The following is a 19685-nucleotide window of genomic DNA, read 5'->3' as shown; positions in this document are numbered from 1 at the left end:
AATGAGGGGCACCTGGGTGGCGCAGTCGGTTAAGCGTCCGACTTCAGCCAGGTCACGATCTCGCGGTCTGTGAGTTCGAGCCCCGCGTCAGGCTCTGGGCTGATGGCTCGGAGCCTGGAGCCTGTTTCCGATTCTGTGTCTCCCTCTCTCTCTGCCCCTCCCCCGTTCATGCTCTGTCTCTCTCTGTCCCCAAGAAAATAAACGTTGAAAAAAAAAAATTAAAAAAAAAAAAAAAAAAGAGAAGAGCTGAATCAAAAGGTAGACACTGTTACAATTTAATATATGATGTAAGACTGCCCTGTGGGGGCACTCCTTTTCCCTTGCCCTCCCTAGCCAAAAACTTATTACTCTTAAATCTTTGACAATCTGTTAATTGGAAAAAAACAAAAACAAAAATGAAATAAAAAACCTCTTTGTCCTTAACATATACTTATTTTTAGTGAGGCGCAGCATTTTTTACATATTTATTTTCTATTTGTTCTTCTTTGGCAACCTGGCTCTTTCTCTTCTTTGCTCCCTGTTCTAGGTAAGGTATTTGTCTTTTCTTATTAAAGTAGAAGTAAAAATACCTCCCCTTGGTTTGACATTTGCCTTCTGAAACTTTGTATTTGTTGCCATATAGTATAAAATTACTTATGTATTCAACTGCCAAGTTTTTTTGGGGGGGTTTCTGTCATATGTTAAAAAAAAAAATAGTGTGTGTCGGGGGGGCATCACGTCTCAATCTCAAGGCCCCTTATATCTCAGCTAAAATAAAATTTTAAAGTTAAATAGGTAAGGGGCTCCTGGGTAGCTCAGTTGGTTAAGCGTCTGACTCTTTTTTTTTTTTTTAATTTTTTTTTTCAACATTTATTTATTTTTGGGACAGAGAGAGACAGAGCATGAACGGGGGAGGGTCAGAGAGAGAGGGAGACACAGAATCGGAAACAGGCTCCAGGCTCTGAGCCATCAGCCCAGAGCCCGACGCGGGGCTGGAACTCACGGACCGCGAGATCGTGACCTGGCTGAAGTCGGACGCTTAACCGACTGCGCCACCCAGGCGCCCCATAAGTGTCTGACTCTTGATTTCAGCTCAGGTTATGATCTCGCTGTCTGTCAGATTGAGCCCCATGTTAGGCTCTGCGCTAGGTGTGGAGACTGCTTAAGAGTCTCCCTCTCCCTTTGCCCCAACCCTACTTGCTAGTGTGTGCACATACACACACTCTACCCCCACCCCCACACACAAAGTTAAATAGGTAAGTAAGCAAGCAGCATATTTAAAATTCAGAGAAGGGGCGCCTGGGTGGCGCAGTCGGTTAAGCGTCCGACTTCAGCCAGGTCACGATCTCACGGTCCATGAGTTCGAGCCCCGCGTCGGGCTCTGGGCTGATGGCTCAGAGCCTGGAGCCTGCTTCAGATTCTGTGTCTCCCTCTCTCTCTGCCCCTCCCCCGTTCATGCTCTGTCTCTCTCTGTCCCAAAAATAAATAAACGTTGAAAAAAAAAAAAATTTAAAAAAAAAAAATAAAATAAAATAAAATTCAGAGAAAATGACATAGCCCTTACTAAAAAAAATTACAATGTTTGAAATCCTACAGAAATATATTTTACTTAGCATTCTGAAAAGTGGACCATTATTGTGCTCTCTTGAACAGTACCTATTTTCTCAGTAAATGATAAACATATGTCTCAAAATGTAGAATGTAGAGTTTTTAAAAATACATCACTATTCCTATTCAATGAAGGCTTGTTAAAGACAGGCTTCTATTTTCTAAGTTTATTTATTTTGAGAGGGGGAGAAAGAGCACATGTGCATGCTCGAGCAGGGGGAGGGGTGGAGAGAGGAGAGAAGAAGAGAAAGAGAGAATCTCAAGCAGGCTTCGTGCTGTCAGCACAGAGCCTGAGGCAGGGCTCCATTCCATGACTGTGGGACTATGACCTGAGCCAGAATCAAGAGTCAGATACTCAACTGACTGAGCCACCTAGGCGCCCCAAAGACACGCTTCTTTTTTTTTTTTTTTTTTTTTTAATGTTTATTTATTTCTGAGACAGAAGAGACAGAGAATGAGCAGGGTAGGAGCAGAGAGAAAGGGAGACACAGAATCCAAAGCAGGCTCCAGGCTCTGAGCTGTCAGCACAGAGCCCGATACGGGGCTCAAACTCACAAACCGTGAGATCATCACCTGAGCCAAAGTCGGTTGCTCAACTGACTGAGTCACCCAGGCACCCCAAGACAGGCTTCTTAAAAGGAGAAAGTTTTATTAATATAATGGCAATCACACATACTTCTTCATTCTCTTAAGAACTAAAAGCTCTTCATGAAATAATTTCTCTCCTTAAATTCTAAAGAGCTCTCTTCTTGCACTCAGTTTAAAGCTTCTAGCAGAAACTGAAATGGGTCAGATTTAGGGGTAAGGAGAACTATTTTGGCCAGGATATAAATTCTTTTATTTTATTAGAAATCAATATAAATGAATTAGGACACAAAGAATACATGTTCCCTACTATCTATATAAGACCTTTTATTCCAAAATCTAGTAGTACATAGTTCACTAGTGTAAAATTACTTTCAACTTAAAAACAAGGGTTGCCTGGGTGCTCAGCTGGTTAAGCAACTGACTCTTGATTCAACTCAGGTCATGATCTCGAAGTTTGTGAGATTGAGCCCTGGGTCGGGCTCTGTGCTGGGCATGGAGCCAGCTTGGGATTCTCTGTCTCTCTCCCATTTGATCATGCACCCACACACACACTCACTCTCTCTCTCAAAAAGAATAAACATTTTACAAAAATAAGGGAGGAGCCTAGTGTCTCCTCTTAAAAAAGAAAAACTGAAAAACAAGTCAAAGAACCAATCTAAAAGAAAAAAAATCCAACAATAACCCAACCTTCCCAAATTGGCTTCTAAAAGCCAAATCAAAATAGATTTCTTTTCTCTTTCTTTTTTTTTAAGGAAGTAGCTCTGTGTTGTTCTACTTATCTCCTAGCCAGTTTGTATATAGATTATGAACCTATGTCTGAACAATCATTGAATACTTCTTTTTTGTCCTGGAAAAACTTGCCTGTAATTTCCCAATTTGACCCAAACAATCTGCTTGTAATGTAGTTTCTTGCCAGCTTTACAGTCATTACAATTCCAGCAGCCTTCTGGCATTTCTATGCTCAGGCATTCTGGGTGGAAGGAAGCCGGGCACGATTCACAGCAGAGCAATCTTCCACCTTGAAACAAATAAACAGTCTTAATAACTAAGAAGAGAGGAAAGAGAAAAAGAAAGAGAAAAGAGAAAGTTATCTTTTAAGTGCATCAAATTTGACTCAAATTGGGGGAAAATAAAGGGATTGAGTCAGCTCTATAGTGATGGATTAAAATAGAAAACAAATGAACAGATTTAGCTACTTCAGTCCCTTTTCAGGGCTTCAGGGGCCAGAAACTCAAAACTTTTGAGTGGTATGAAAACCATTACTGTAGTCTTTACAGTAATGTGGGCAATTGAGGCATCCGCTTAGCATGCAGCTAAAACTCTTAACAGATGCATGGAATCTTTGAGTAGATTTGAGAGCAGATTTTCAAAGAAATATGTAGCAACTTACTTTCTTTTCTCCTTGAGAGCTAAGAAAGCATGCATTGGTCACCTTGTATTTTAATCCAGTGCCATAGTTAACTAAATCCCTTTATAATAAAATTAGCAAGAATGAAAATAACCAATAGGTTGACCAGTAGTTTTTTCTTTCCATAAAAAAATGCAAAAAAGCAAAGGATTGAACTTTCTCAAATTGGTGATTACATTATCATTTAACTTTCCAGCAAAAATAAAGAAAGTCAAAAACAGGCTATACAGCAGTGGTTTGTAACTTTTTCATCGCCAAGGATCTCCTTTCTCTTCTTCAGGGACCCATGTTTCCAAACATGTTATCAACCAATAAACCCCCAAAACAAACAAACAAAAAAACCAATCCTAAACCAAAAAACAGAATCAAAATCCCTGTTAAAAGGTAACAATTTCTCCTGTTTTTATTAACCAAAGAAATATGTAACTGCCAATCAGAGCTTCTGATCCCAATAACAAAACTATCACATTAAGTTGTTCAAATCATAGCCAAATATAAAGAAATGTATGCAGCCTTATTTTGTGCAAATGTGTGATTGTTAGATTTTCTGAAATATTAAACATAGTTAAAAAATTGTTTATATAAGTTTTTCTGACTTCACATTGAGAACCACTGCTTTATAGCATAAAACTAAGTAAATGTCACTGTGGAATAAGTACCACACAATGAGGAGATCCCTCTCCAGGTTCCCTGGCAAAATCCTCTCCTTTGAAATACACAAAATGATCTCTGGATTAAGACCAAGACAAGTACAGCAAACAAAACAAAAGGATATTTTTTAATGCAAAAATATAAGAGATTTGGGGGGAGATTAGGTATTTCTAAAAGGTATTTCAACAAGTGACAGAGAAGGATGTTAACCACTGAAGATGAAATATAATAAAGACATTTACTGCAAAAAAAAAAAAAAAAAATTGTGTTGGAAAATCAGGCCCATAACCTGATTGTACTGAGGTTTAATATCTCATAAGCAAAAGGTTAAGAGCCCTCTACACAATTTTATGAAATCACACGCTCTAACCTTTTGAGGGTTTGCTATCAATTTTCCAGAAAATCTTTTCTTCCTGTAGACTTTCAAACTTCTAACTGATTAACATAAAAACAAAAAGAAAATCTATATACAATCAGTGATGAAATAAATTACTATATTTCCTCTGCTTAAAAGCTTTTACTTCAGTCATTAAGATTTTTTCCTTTGTCTGCAGATCTCAATGTGGATTAATTGCTCCAATTCTCCAACCTACAGATTAGCTGCCTGAGTGCTCTTAGCCTAGGTAGGGGGTTTGGTAAGTTTAAAATAAAAATGAGATAACTGACTTCTCCATCAGAAAGGAATTACCAATAGGGAGAGCAGACTTTGCAAACAGCTTTAGGGGACATGTGATCATTAGAGCTGATGTGGAAGTCAGGCTGGCCATTTTTAACATTATGGAATAGTCCTCAATTTTAAGTGTTATTTCAGAGGAAATACAGACCCAGAATCGTCAATGAAAATCATCATGATTTTTTGACAAAAAATACACAAGAAAAATGAAAATGTGAACAATCCACCTTGGTGCTATGCAAGAAAACTGCTTTAGGATGCAAGAAGAAGATGTGGTTCAAGCTAAGCAAACAGAGGGCTCAAAATAATTTCAATTCGTGTCAAGGTCAATACTGAGTACCAAAAACAAAGTAAGAAACAATTGAATTAATCTAATTTTATAAAAGCGCCAGTAGGAAATAAGGCATTTCCTAAAATGAATGCCTCGGGTAATTTTATTGCATTATGGAGTTAGCCAGACCTACGTCCATGTTTGTTTCAGAAGTAGATGGTATCACCAGTAAGGTGACATACTCTGACTTCAACGTAAAAACAAACAAACAAATGAGCAAGCCAATACTCTCCCCAACCTACTTCTCCATAGGTTCTAATCAACCTGCTTAACTACATATTTTTTAGTCTTGGGTTGCCACTTCAGATGTCTGACAAAGAGCAAAGATACATATCAAGCAGGCAACATAAAGAATGGGGGAAAAAAAAACCTATTTCAAATATACCTAGTATTTTAGGTATGAATCAAATTTCCTTTAAAGATTCTGAACTTGACTTCCCAATCATAATGGGAATGTATACAGGAAAAGGCCTTTACCTTCAAGGTTATTCATTTTACCCTCTGGGATAAGACCTCCCAAAATAATATAGTACTGTTAAACTACTTTTTCCTTTTTTATAAGTAGGCTATGTAAAGTTAAATATAAGATTTGCTTTTATAGATTAAATTATTAGGGAGAATATAAATTACATTTAGTTCTTGATTCTCTGTGGATAAATTATCCATAAGTAATTCTTCAGTTGAGCTGGGCTGCCTTTCAATATCCAATATTTGGGATAAACTACCCCAGCTGCCCACCAAAGTCTCCTAAGAGAAGGGCAACTAGTTTTCATAGCATCTTAACAAAAACATTTAAGAAACAAAAGGATAAAATGTAGCCTAAAATCAAAATTTTAAGTACCAGTATCTTGGCTTCCCTCTTTTAATAATCTATCCTGGTTTTTTAGTTGAAAGTTCATGATAATTTACATCACGTCTATTCTATTCTAACATGAATGGTAGTTCTCCATCAGGCAGAAGAGAAAGAGCCCTTAGAATCTTTCTATATTAAGCAAAATCCTACTCAGTCTTTCAATTTTAATAACCCACAGATAGATGGAATGTGTGAGAATTTATTCAACGAGAAGTAAGAATTTGCAATAATGGAATTATTTTAAGCCCTTTTTAATAATGTTGCAGCCATATGAAGACACAGTCACAACCACCAAGGTAGAATTTACCAAAAGCAACAGATAGTGCTTGACAGGCATACATTTCCCCCCTTCATTTAAAGAGAAAAAAAAAGGAAATGCAAAAATAAAAAGAGACAAACTATTTTGATTATTACCTTTCTCACATTTCTTTTTGGAAGCTGACGAAGAAGGAATCATAGGTAATTTCATCAACTCTGCACGATTTGATTCATTCAGTAGGTAGTGGGACTTATAGGCATATGAACTGAACATGGGGTCTGAATGGTCCTGAACTATCAGCCCTATACGAAACAAACAGAAAGAGATGAGCTGCAATGAAACTACCCATGATTCCATGAGGGTAAAAAATAAACCAACACCTATTATGTAGCTGTGCTAAAAGTTGGGGGGAAAATGAGAATATGAAGAAAAAGAAAAAACTGACAGAAAAGGCTTGCCAGAGTTATTAAAGGGAGTTTGAGCTACTCGGTTTCTTATCCCGTAAAAACCTACACACCCAGAAGAAAACCACAAATTAATTTGAAGATGTAAACTGCAGTTGATGTCACACTTAAAACCTGCTATGATACACAAAGCTACACTCCTTAATATTTAGAAATACTGTGATGACAATCCAAAGAACAAAATGACATATCACTTAATAGCAAGTAAGAGTTATTTACATAACATAGTAGAAACACTGATCTATCTTCAATGTATCAAGTAACACTGAAAGGCAGAACTGAGTCTCTTCTTCTCTAGTCATATCTTTTTCTGCCAGATAATGAAGCTGTTCTCTATCAGTATGATAACATGATTTTAAAGGAGCCAGGACTTGTTGAACTTCACTAAGGTAATGCAAACCATTTACATTTTTTCCCCCTGCCATAACATAAAGTAATTACCAACCTAAGGGTTTATAAGATAGTTCTTTTGATCTACTAACCCAGCTATCCTGTTTGGAAGGAAATAGATCTCCTCTAACCCACCTGTGACACCCTCCTATCCTCTTCCCCTTGTTGAGTTCACTATAGGCCACTCTTAACCTAGGTGAGTGTGAGACCAGGGAACATTGCTCTGTTTGGTTACTAGACAGTTTATAATGGTCTGAGGACTTTGCAATAAGGATCATGACAGCCGTTTTATAGAGATCATTTTGAGAAGAGTCAAGAGTTTTGTTTTTAAAAGGGTTACCATTTATTTTTGCCATGGGTGTTATCTTCATTTGGTGCTACCTACTACATTGAGAAAGAGTCAAGACCTAACTCTGATCTGGAGGACAGAATGGAACTTAAAACTGCTAATTGGCAATAGTATAAAAATCTTCTAATAAAAGTTATATAATGTTGGGGCGCCTGGGTGGCTCAGTCGGTTAAGCGTCCGACTTCAGCTCAGGTCATGATCTCGTGGTCCATGAGTTCGAGCCCCGCGTCAGGCTCTGGGCTGATGGCTCAGAGCCTGGAGCCTGCTTCCGATTCTGTGTCTCCCTCTCTCTCTGCCCCTTCCCCGTTCATGCTCTGTCTCAAAAATAAATAAAAGTTAAAAAAAAAAAGTTATATAATGTCAAATGAATTTCATATGTTTAATAGAGAGAAGCAGGATAGTATAAAAAACATGGGCTTTGAAATGAGACAGACCAAATGCTAGTCCCTCTATTTAACAATTTCTATGACCTTCAGGTAAATTATGGAATCTGGGCTTCAGTGTTCTCATCTACATAAAATGGGGAAATAACTTCTTAGGGCAACTGTGACCATTCAGATGGTATCTGGTAGAGTTTGATTTACAGATGCAAAAAAAAAAAAATTGCTATTATTATTAAAATGAAAAGAAAACCCTAGTCTATCTTCTCCATTATAAATTACCATCACAAAGAAAGGCATAGAACGTTAAGTAACTTTTATTTTATACCCCCCCCCCCCAGATGAAAGGAAATGCTAGGACTGAACATTTCCTATGGTGCCTTGAGGGGAGGGAAGGAGCAATGTTCCTCTACACCTTGAAACATTTCTAAAAATATTTCTAGATATTTCAGTCCTTAAGAATTAGCTGAATTATTTTAAACAACCAATAATCTGGGGCGCCTGGGTGGTGCAGTCGGTTAAGCGTCCGACTTCAGCCAGGTCACGATCTTGTGGTCCGTGAGTTCGAGCCCTGCGTCAGGCTCTGGGCTGAGGGCTCAGAGACTGGAGCCTGTTTCTGATTCTGTGTCTCCCTCTCTCTCTGCCCCTCCCCCGTTCATGCTCTGTCTCTCTCTGTTCCAAAAATAAATAAACGTTGAAAAAAAAAAATAAACAACCAATAATCATGAACTAAGAGAAAAATCCTTCATGAGGAGGGAAAAACTGTATAAGGCAAGAAACAAAAGCAAAACAAAGCTTTCTAATACCAAAACATACACAATTAAAACCTTTTATGTGTGAATTTATTACATTTAGGCCTCTTTAAAAACAAGGAGACCTGGGGCACCTGGGTGGCTCAGTGGGTTATACGGTTATACTAACTCCTGATTTGGCCTCAGGTCATGACCTTGAGGTTTCTGAGTTCGAGCTCCACATAAGGCTCTCCACTGATGGTGCGGAGCCTTGCTTGGGATTCTGTCTCTGCCCTTCTCCTGTTCTCCTGTTCTTGCCCATGCGAGCTTTCTCTCTCTCTAAATAAGCACTAAAAACAATTTTTTTTTAAAAAAGGAGACCTCTATAAATACTGATGAAAGAACTCATATCATTTACTTGTGAAAACTTTTGACTTCAGCCTTCTCAAATCCCAACATCTGACCTATTTTGAATAAGTTTCTGTAAAAGGCTAAAAAGGAAAATGAAAGTTTGTTTACTGCACAGTTTCTTAGTTCAAATATTTGGGAATTAAATAATCTTGATTATACAGGCATATAAATATAGTATATCTTTCAGAATAACTGTCAAATTGATAAGATGCAAATACAGATCTCAAGCTTGTTTTTAATCAAGGCATCTGAAGTTAAACTTAAAATGGGTAGAATCCCTATAAAGCTAGGTTCCTTGACAATGGCCATTTTCTACCTATCTTACATTGAAAATACCTGTTTTAAAGGTTTCCCAATTATTGAATGAAATAGAGCAAAAGAAAGTATTGGTTAATATACTGATGGTAACTGATTCAGAATGTACTCCAAAGTAAGCCGGCATGAGAGTTATAAACTTGATACTTAAAATGTAGGCTCAGTTATACACACTCTCACACACACACACACACACACACACACACACACACACACACACACCTGTAAACGTGAGTAATATTAAGTGCCTAGCAAGGTAGAATAAAATATTTACAAAGTGAGACTTCATGCTATCACTGACACTCATCTGTTTAAAGCCTCTAAAGCTAGCCATTCAACTGATAATTCAGTATTTCCATACTATCATTACTTTCTTAGGGATGGGGAGATGGAAAAGACACCAGTGGTGACTTTTTATTTCTTTTGACTATTTGAATCCTTTCTGCCACTTGTTAACTATGTGGCACAAAACATTGCAGACTTCCTCCTCCACGCACCAGCCAGGTTTCAGAGCAGGATACAGCTGTAATTGCTCCCCTAAATAAAGACACAAGGCTTCCCCAGTAAGGGCAAACAGCCCCAGGGATTTAGCACACACTGGGGCAAACTGAACTGAAAGCCTACATACAATGGGCTGCCACCAGGAGGACAGCCATTTATTTAACCTTTTACTGCCCACCTCCTCTATTTTTTTTTTAAGAGAGACACAAAACCAAAACAACTCAAGATCTGTCACACTATCTAAATTCTATTTAAAAATATTTTACAGTGCTTTCACCAAATTAAAAGAATTATTATCCTAAAGCAAAAACCAAAATGAAACCACGTAACACCAAAAACAAACCAAACACTTCATCTTCAGCACAGTCTAAACATAATCTAATTGGCCCGATATACCAGAGTCCTTTCAAAGTTCAGAAAAGTTAGCACTTATACTTGAAAAAACAAACTGTATTTGGGGATATTAATTTCTAAAATGTTTACTAAACACTGAAAATTGTTTTATTATAATACAACTGAGATACTCTGTAATGCTGAATGCTCTGTACTATATTCAACTAAAGAAATTCTATTTTATATTTATCGTGAACTCCACTTCACTGACCCCCTCAGGGCCACAATATTGTTTTTACTTGATCAAGCTCTTGGCATACTTAAATACCAACAGCTGGCAAGTAAGAAAGCTTGCATTGCTGGCTCTTAGCTACCACCACCACATATGTTGCCTTGGCTGTATCCCATCAGGCCTTCCTCAATGCCAGACCAAAACATGATAAAATACAACATAAACAATTAAAAACTAAATGTGCTCATCTCTCCTTCCAAGTGAAATCTCAATCAGTTGAAAGCTCTGGATTAAAGAATATGATATGGGAAGAGTCTACTTCCAATAGAAGAATTGTTTGCAGAAGGGAATAGATTAATCTTTTGATACGCCATACAGGAACACTAAGAACTTATCTGTAATTTTAAGTTATTTAAAAAATTTAGATTTTAGCTTAATTTATAGAAGAATTAATATTCTAACAATTGGAATGTTTAATGTTATAAAAGGGACTACTGAAAGTGTTAATGTCTCAGGGGTATTACTGAATCTCCATTTCAGTGGGGATATATGCCAATGAACTCAAAGAAATGGAGAGAAAGGATTGACACTCACCTCTAGCACAAACGAAACAAAAGCCTACATTTATGGCAGAGGATGAACTGCTGCTCCGTTTGGAATGATTACTACAGATGAGAATGTATGAGGATACAAATATGCTTCCGGCAGCAATGCAAGCATCTCCAGAGTGATAGGCTACTGGACATCTCAAACATCTCATCATGCGACCTGTTTAAAGATAAATTAAAAAAAAAAAAAAAATCTACATAATTAGGTATCAGCTGGATATAAAATGAGTTTTTTGGAGTTGGACTCTTTTAGGTCCCATGTGATGCTGTTATAGTAAGATAATATTTTTTTTCACGAGTTTGGCTCTGTCATTCCTTATGCAGGATCCTAAATGCAGTGCCCACTGAGAGATCACGCAAAGAAAAACTTGTCTGCTCCACTGCTGGAGAGATGGTGGTCTTAATGTCACCTGTTAAAGAAATTTTCAAGGGTAATTTTGAACATATAGAATTTTCATAATTTCAATTAGAACCTAATCTCTATCATGCTATCTATCGTGGCTGAGCTGTTATATCTACAGAAAGCTGTATATATCTATATATACACAGAAAGATAATACCTGATATATTTTTTATAATAATGTGCTTATTATTTGCTACTGTACTTAAAAACCAAAAAAACAAAAAACAAAAACAAAACCCGGGGCACCTGGGTGGCTAGTCGGTTAAGCATCCAACTTTGGCTCAGATCATGATCTCATGGTTCATGAGTTCAAGTCCTGCATCAGGGTCTGTGCTGACAGCTGGGAGCCTGGAGCCTGCTTCAGATTCTGTGTCTCCCTCTCTCTCTGCCCCTCCCCTGCTCATGGCTCTGTCTCTTTCTCTCTCTCAAAAATAAATAAACATTACAAAAAATTAAAACAAAAAAACAAAAAAAACCCCAAAACACTTTGTCCCTCTTTTAAGCTCCATTTTACCTTTACTTGCTTTGTAGATATCTTTCTCCATGGAACAGGCAGAGCAACAGTGCTGGGGACAGCGGAATCCTTTTGATTCAAAGATGGCAGTGGGGAATTTGCGAACACAGGCTTCATGATAAAATTTCCCACAAGCACCAACAGAGCAACGCTTCACATCTGTACCAGACACTTTACATGAAAAACATGGGTGCTGTCCTGAAAAATTGGTTGAGGAACACAAATTAAATAAAATCTGATGAAAGCATATCCCTTTAAAAAATTTTTTAACATTTATTTATAAAGCATATTCCTTTTTTTAAAAAAAAAATTTTTTTTTTAACGTTTTATTTATTTTTGAGACAGGGAGAGACAGAGCATGAACGGGGGAGGGGCAGAGAGAGAGGGAGACACAGAATCCGAAACAGGCTCCAGGCTCAGAGCAGTAAGCACAGAGCCCGACGCGGGGCTCGAACTCACAGATGGTGAGATCGTGACCTGAGCCGAAGTCAGACGCTCAACCGACTGAGCCACCCAGGCGCCCCAAAGCATATTCCTTTTAAATAAAAGCAGCTAAAAGGTTATTTAATAATTTGGCTAGAACAACTGATAATCAATTTGGAGATAAAGCACTAAAAACAATTTAGGTCTTCACTTTCTCACTCTACAATAAAATTAACCCATAGAAAACCCAGAGCAGAGGGGCGCCTGGGTGGCGCAGTCGGTTAAGCGTCCGACTTCAGCCAGGTCACGATCTCGTGGTCCGTGAGTTCGAGCCCCGCGTCAGGCTCTGGGCTGATGGCTCAGAGCCTGAAGCCTGTTTCCGATTCTGTGTCTCCCTCTCTCTCTGCCCCTCCCCCGTTCATGCTCTGTCTCTCTCTGTTGCAAAAATAAATAAACGTTGAAAAAAAAAATTAAAAAAAAAAAAAACAAACAAAAAAGAAAACCCAGAGCAGAACTTTTCAACATATGGGAGCTGGGAGTGAGAAGGTCTTTCCAACCCAGAATAAATAAATTACCAAAGACAACGAAGATTCCATTAGGCACTTACAGTTTCCATATGTAAAACAGACATAAAATGAAAACTCATAATCCTAATACAAAACACAGAAAAATTATAACTAGATATCTCATTCAAACTGTAGTAAATCAACAACAAAGAGAAAATATTAAAATTACCCACAGAAACGACAATGATTTTCAAAGAAGCAACAATAAGACTGAGAGCTGACAGCAAGGGAAAAATGGAAGCCAGAAAACAATGGGATGCTATCTTCAAAGGGCTGAAAGAAAACTTTTACTAAACTAGCATTCCATATCCAGTGAAAGCACTCTTTAAGAATGGAGTGATGGGAATGCAAACTGGTGCAGCCACTCTGGAAAACAGTATGGAGGTTCCTCAAAAAATTAAAAATAAAACTATACTATGACCCAGCAACTGCACTACTAGGTATTTATCTAAGGGATACAGGTATGTTGTTTCAAAGGGGCACATGCACCCCAATGTTTACAGCAGCACTATCAACAATAGCCAAAGTATGTAAAGAGCCCAAAATGTCCATCGATGGATGAATGGATAAAGAAGATGTGGTATATATATACAATGGAGTATAACTTGGCAATCAAAAAGAATGAAATCTTGCCATTTGAAACTATGTGGATGGAACTAGAAGGTATTATGCTAAGTAAAATTAGAGAAAAGACAAATATCATATGACTTCACTCATATGAAGACTTTAAGACACAGAACAGATGAACACAAGGGAAGGGAAACAAAAATAATATAAAAACAGGGAGGGGGACAAAACAGAAGAGACTCTTAAATATGGAGAACAAACAGAGGGTTGCTGGAGGGCTTGTGGGAGGGAGGATGGGCTAAATGTGTAAGGGGCATTAAGGAATCTACCCCTGAAATCATTGTTGCACTATATGCTAACCAACTTGGATGTAAATTAAAAATAAATAAAAAAGAATGGAGTGAAATTAATATACATTGGGGAGGATTAAAAAAAAACAGAAGTTGGGTGTTTTTGGAAAAAGATTAATAAAGCTGATATCTCTGGCAAGAATGACTAATAAAATAAAGAGATAAAAAGCAATAATATCAGAATTAATATTACAATTCCTACAACTGTTAAAAAATTGCTAATAATTTGAAAATTTACATGCATGGACAGATTCTTAGAAAAGCAGGGTGGCTCAGTCTGTTGAGTAACTGACTCTTGATTTCACCTCAGGTCATGATCTCGTGGTTCATGGGATCGAGCCCCACATCCCCACACTGGGATTCTCTCTCTCCCTCTCTCTCTCTCTCTCTGCCCCTCAACCACTCCTGCTCTTTCTCAAAATAAATGAATAAACATTAAAAAAAAGAAAAGAAAAGCATAATTATCACCACTCCCACAAAAATAAATAGAAAATATGAATAGTTCTACAAACTATTAAAGAAATTGAAACTATCATTAAAAACCTTCCAACAACAGGGGCGCCTGGGTGGCGCAGTCGGTTAAGCGTCCGACTTCAGCCAGGTCACGATCTCGCGGTCTGTGAGTTCGAGCCCCGCGTCAGGCTCTGGGCTGATGGCTCAGAGCCTGGAGCCTGTTTCGGATTCTGTGTCTCCCTCTCTCTCTGCCCCTCCCCCGTTCATGCTCTGTCTCTCTCTGTCTCAAAAATATATAAAACGTTAAAAAAAAAAAATTAAAAAAAAAAAAACCTTCCAACAAAGAAAAATTTAATCTCAGATGGTTCCACTGGTCAATCTGCCAAACATCTAAAGTTAGAAATAATGTCAATTAGAATAGAATAGAGTAGGATAAAAAGAAGGGACAAGACAGATGTGGAAAAATATATGCAACGAAGATGATAAAGGATTATGTTTTGTTACAAAAAGAGTTCACCTATGGAGAAAATATATGCAAGATATAAGCAAAGGTAACTAATCAAAATTTATACAGAACTATAAATTAATACAGAAACAGAACAGCTTAGCACAACAGTGGGCAAGGGTGCCTGGCTGGCTCAATCGATAGAGCATGTGACTCTTGATCTTGGGGTCATGAGTTCAGCCGCACATTGAATGTAGGGCTTACTTATAAATTGATAATTAGATAGATAAATAAATAAATGTGGGCAGGATACAAATAGGCTATTTACAGAAAGCAGGAAGACAAACAGCCAATAAACAAATGGAAAAATGCTCAACTTCACCAGTAATCAGATAAATGCTAATTAAAACCCAAGTAATATTTTAAAAAGTCATCAAGAAAAAAGAGCTTGATAATACCAATTATTGATGGGGCATGGGAAACAGGTACTCTCATATATTGCTAGTAGGAGTTTAGGTTCAAAGGTACTACCTTTAGAAGGCTACGTGGCAGTATCCACTAAACATACATTCATTTTCTGTGACCAAGAAATGCCGCTTTTTGCTATCTACATTAGGGAAGCCTTGTATATATAAAAGGAGGTTTACTGAAGCATTGTTTGTAACTGCAAAGAACTGAAAGCAACTCCAACATCCTTCAACAGGAGAACAGTTAAATAAACTATGATAGATGCATACTATGGAACCCTACGTAGTAATTAAATAAAATGTATCTGTTTAGACATAAAAAGAGTCCCAAGATAGTGAAAAAAGCAAGTTATAGAAAATTAATACATTTTGTTTCAACACACAGAAAAATGTTAAGTGCACGCTGCTTCAGCTATAATTATATTTTCGTAAGACAGTATTTATATATTATTTGTGTAATTAGAAATAAATTTAAAGTACTAACAAATGCTAAGAACATCTTTACCACCACAATACACAAATGAATAAAACATACACAGATCATTCACAAGAGAGGGAATAAAGATACAGAAAAAGATGTTTAGTTGTAAACCAAGAACTAAAAGGATAACAACATTTTTGTTGTTCTATTCTTTGAAGATAACTGTCTTTTCTGTGGGTAATTTTAATATTTTCTCTGTCCTTAATTTCTACAGTTTGAATAAGTGCCTAGCTTTAATCTTCTGCCTCTTTTATTAGGATAGGAGTTTTCATTTTGTGTCTGTTTTATGGATAGAATTTTAAGTGATTATTTACTGGCCATTTGGATATCATGTTTTGGAAACAGACTTTCAAGTCTTTTGCCCATTTTTCTCACAATACTATAAAAAATCTGAAAGACAAAAATGGAATAGTTTTTTTGTTTTAATTTTTTACAGAGAGTTAGATTTTATTTTGGAAGTATCTAACCTTTACAAATTAGCTGAATTATAAAAATTGTTTAAAATTAGTACTTACAACTGTGATGTTCAAATGTGTTGGTTTTTTTTTTCCTTTACTGGTTTTGTTGTAAAATAAAGGACAGCAGGGTTGTGAGGTTCTTTTTGTTGTCTTGTTACATTTATATAATTTCAAATTATATTTTAACATGTATGTAGATATGAAAGCAACAGTATTGTTTTAAAAATAACTTTTAGAAAATTAAAAAATTAAAAGAAATTATTTTAAAGGTTAAGAAGTTTGATTTTACAGCTTTGCCTAATTGCATAAATTGCTCTATGTAAAAAAAGGCTTTCACTTGGATAATGATCAAAATAGGTCTTATATAAATGAAAATTGCTATAACTAGTAACACTGTTCTAGAGAGCTGAACTATCAACCTCCTTAGAGATCTAAGGATATGAGTGCTTCCAATACTCTCCCTTCTCAGTAGGAAACAGTCTTCATTTAGAATAATTAATAAGTAAGCTTGACTGTTACATATTTTAATCATAAGGTAAAACATTTTAATCACAAGGTAAAATGAAAGTGCTTTCTTTCCAGAAATCACATTTGTCTTAAACAATAAAAAGAACAGTATAAGAATTTATTAGGCATGTATCCTGTAATACTTAAAAAATTTTTTTTTAATGTTCATTTATTTTTGAGAGAAAGAGCGTGAGTGGGGTAGGGGCAGAGAGTGAGGGAGACACAGAATACAAAGCAGGCTCCAGGCTCTGAGCTGTCAGCACAGAGCCCAATGTGGAGCTTGAACTCAGGAACTGTGAGATCATGACCAGAGCAGAAGTCTGATGCTTAACCAACTGAGCCACCCCCAGGCACCCCTATCTTGCAATACTTTTTACATGCAAATGTTTGTCTTTTGATAAACAAAAGAAAACTTTCTAAATGAACTTAAACAATGGTTTGGAGTTTTTACTCCTATTATGTTGGAAGGGTAACACATTAGTATCAAACTAATTTTCATATAATAAATCAAAAATTAAAAAATAATTGTTATTTAAACTGGTTAAAAATATATAACATAAAATTTACCATTTTAACCATTTTTAATTTTTTTTAACGCTTATTTATTGAGAGACAGAGCATGAGCATGGGAGGGGCAGAGAAAGGAGGAGACACAGAATCCAAAGCAGGCTCCAGGCTCTGAGCTCCGAGCTGTTCGCACAGAGCCTGATGTGGGGCTTGAACTCACAAGCCACGAGATCATGCCCCGAGCTGAAGTCGGTCGCTTAACCAACGAAGCCACCCAGGCGCCACTACCATTTTAACCATTTTTAAATGTACAGTTCAGTGACATTAAGAACTCATTATTTTGCAACCATCACCACTATCCATCTCCAGAACTTTTTCATCATCCCATACTTAAATTCCATACCCATTTATTTTTATGTATTTTTTAATGTTTATTTTTGAGACAGAGAGCATACGTGCGAGTGACAAAAAGGCAGAGAGAGAAGGAAAAAGAAGATCTGAAGCAGGCTTTGCACTGATGGCAGAGAGCCTGATGCGGGACTCGAACTCACAAACTGTGAGATCATGCATGACCTGAGCCAAAGTCAACTGACTGAGCCACTCAGGCACCCTTCTGTACCCATTTAAATAAGAACTCCCCACTTCTCTCAGGTAAAAACTAGTGTAAAACAAAACAAAACAAAACAAAAAACACCTTGGTAACAACTGCTCTACTTTCTGTCTCTATAAACTTGACTACTCTAGGCAACTCATCAAAGTAGAATCAAACAATATATGTCCTTTGTGACTAGCTTATTTCATCCACAATCATGTCCTCAAGTTTCATCCATATTATAGAATTAGAATTTCCATGTATTAGAATTTCATTTTTTAATTTCCTTTTTTTCCTCATTTTAAAAAATATTCTGTTGCATAGGGGCACCTGGGTGGCTCAGTCGGTTAGGCGTCTAACTTTGGTTCAGGTCATGATCTCATGTTCTGTGAGTTCAAGCCCTGCATCGGGCTCTGTGCTGACAGCTCGGAGCCTGGAGCCTACTTCAGATTCTGTGTCTCCCTCTCTCTGGCCCTCCCCTGCTCACGTTCTGCCTCTCCCTCTCTCGAAAATAAGTAAGTATTTAAAAAACAACAAAAAAATTGTTGCATGTACACACCGCATTTTATTATCCATCCATTCATCCATTCATCTATGGATACTTGGGTCATTTCTACCTTTTAACTATTGTGAATAATGCTGCAGTGAACATGGGTGTATAAATATCTGTTTGAGTCTCTGTTTTCAGTTCTTTCAGGTATATACCCCACAGTGGAATAGCTGAACCATATAGTAATTCTATGTTTAATTTTTTTAGGAACCGCCATACTATTTTCCACAGAGGTTGTACCTACCATGTTACATTACTGCTGACAGTGCACAAAGGTTTCAATTTCTCCATATCCTAGCCAACACCTGTTTTCTGCTTTTTACTTTTATTTTATAATGGTCATTGTAATAAGTGTGAAATGGCATCTCATGTGATTTTGATTTGTATTTCCCTGAATAGTAATGATTTTGAGCATTTTTTCATGTGCTTATTGACCCATCTGCATATCTTCTCTGGAGAAATGTCTACTGAAATCCTTTGCCCAATTGGGTTTTTTGTTTTTTGTTGTTGAGTTATAGAAGTTCTTTACACATTCTGGATATTAATCCCTTCTCAGATATGTGATTTGCCAATGTTTTCTTCCATTTTGTAGGTTGCTTTTTCAGTCTGTTAATGGTGTACAAGGGTTTTGATTTTGATAAAGCTCAATTCATTTTTTTTGTTGCCCATGCCTTTGGTGTTACATCCAGGAAATCAATGCCAAATCCAATGTCATGAAGCTTTTCCCCTATGTTTTCTTCTAAGATTTTTATAGTTTTAGCTTTTATGTTTTGGTCTTTGATCCATTTGTATTAATTTTTATATATGGTTATTAGGTAAAGGTCCAACTTCATTCTTTTGTATGTGGGTATCTAGTTTTCCCAGCACCATTTGCTTTTAGTGTTTTTTTTTTTTTAATGTTTATTTTTGAGAGAAAGAGGGAGAGAAAGAGAGAGGACACATGCATGAGCAAGCATGAGCAGGGGAGGGGCAGACAGAGTGAGGGAAACACAGAATCTGAAACAGGCTCCAGGCTCAGAGCTTCAGCACAGAGTGCAACGCAGAGCTTGAGCTCACAAACCACAACATCATGACCTGAGAAGGAGTCAGACACTTAACCGACTGAGCCACCCAGACACCCCTCAGCACCATTTGTTAAAAAGACTATCCTTTCCCATTGAATGGTCTTTGCACCCTTATCAAAAAAATCATTTGACCATATGTGTGAATGTTTATTTCTGGGCTTCCTATTCTATTTCATTGGTTTATATTTCTGTCTTTACACCAGTACCACATTATTTTAATTACTGTAGGATTGTAGTAAATTTTTAAATTTTTTTTTTCAACGTTTATTTATTT

At 36.9% G+C, this 19685-nt stretch overlaps 1 protein-coding gene across 6 annotated transcripts in view; it reads right to left on the bottom strand.

Moving 5' to 3' along the window:
- Window positions 1–19685, bottom strand: part of NSD3 (nuclear receptor binding SET domain protein 3) — a 115219-nt gene that overhangs the window by 16510 nt on the left and 79024 nt on the right. For 2 of the 6 annotated variants that reach the window (XM_040456566.1, XM_040456721.1), the window contains exons 13-16: window positions 11982–12179; window positions 11051–11224; window positions 6506–6652; window positions 3037–3220 (exon numbers count right to left, since the gene is read on the bottom strand). In XM_040456566.1, coding sequence (XP_040312500.1) covers window positions 3037–3220; window positions 6506–6652; window positions 11051–11224; window positions 11982–12179 — 703 coding nt within the window. The remainder of the gene's footprint in view (window positions 1–3036; window positions 3221–6505; window positions 6653–11050; window positions 11225–11981; window positions 12180–19685) is intronic. The other 4 variants (XM_040456650.1, XM_040456787.1, XM_040456848.1 and 1 more) reach the window with 3 other exon arrangements.

Source organism: Herpailurus yagouaroundi, unplaced genomic scaffold (assembly GCF_014898765.1).
Source record: "Herpailurus yagouaroundi ecotype Mexico unplaced genomic scaffold, PumYag 28, whole genome shotgun sequence".
Taxonomy (NCBI): domain Eukaryota; kingdom Metazoa; phylum Chordata; class Mammalia; order Carnivora; family Felidae; genus Herpailurus; species Herpailurus yagouaroundi.
This window is presented reverse-complemented; position numbering and strand designations above follow the sequence as displayed.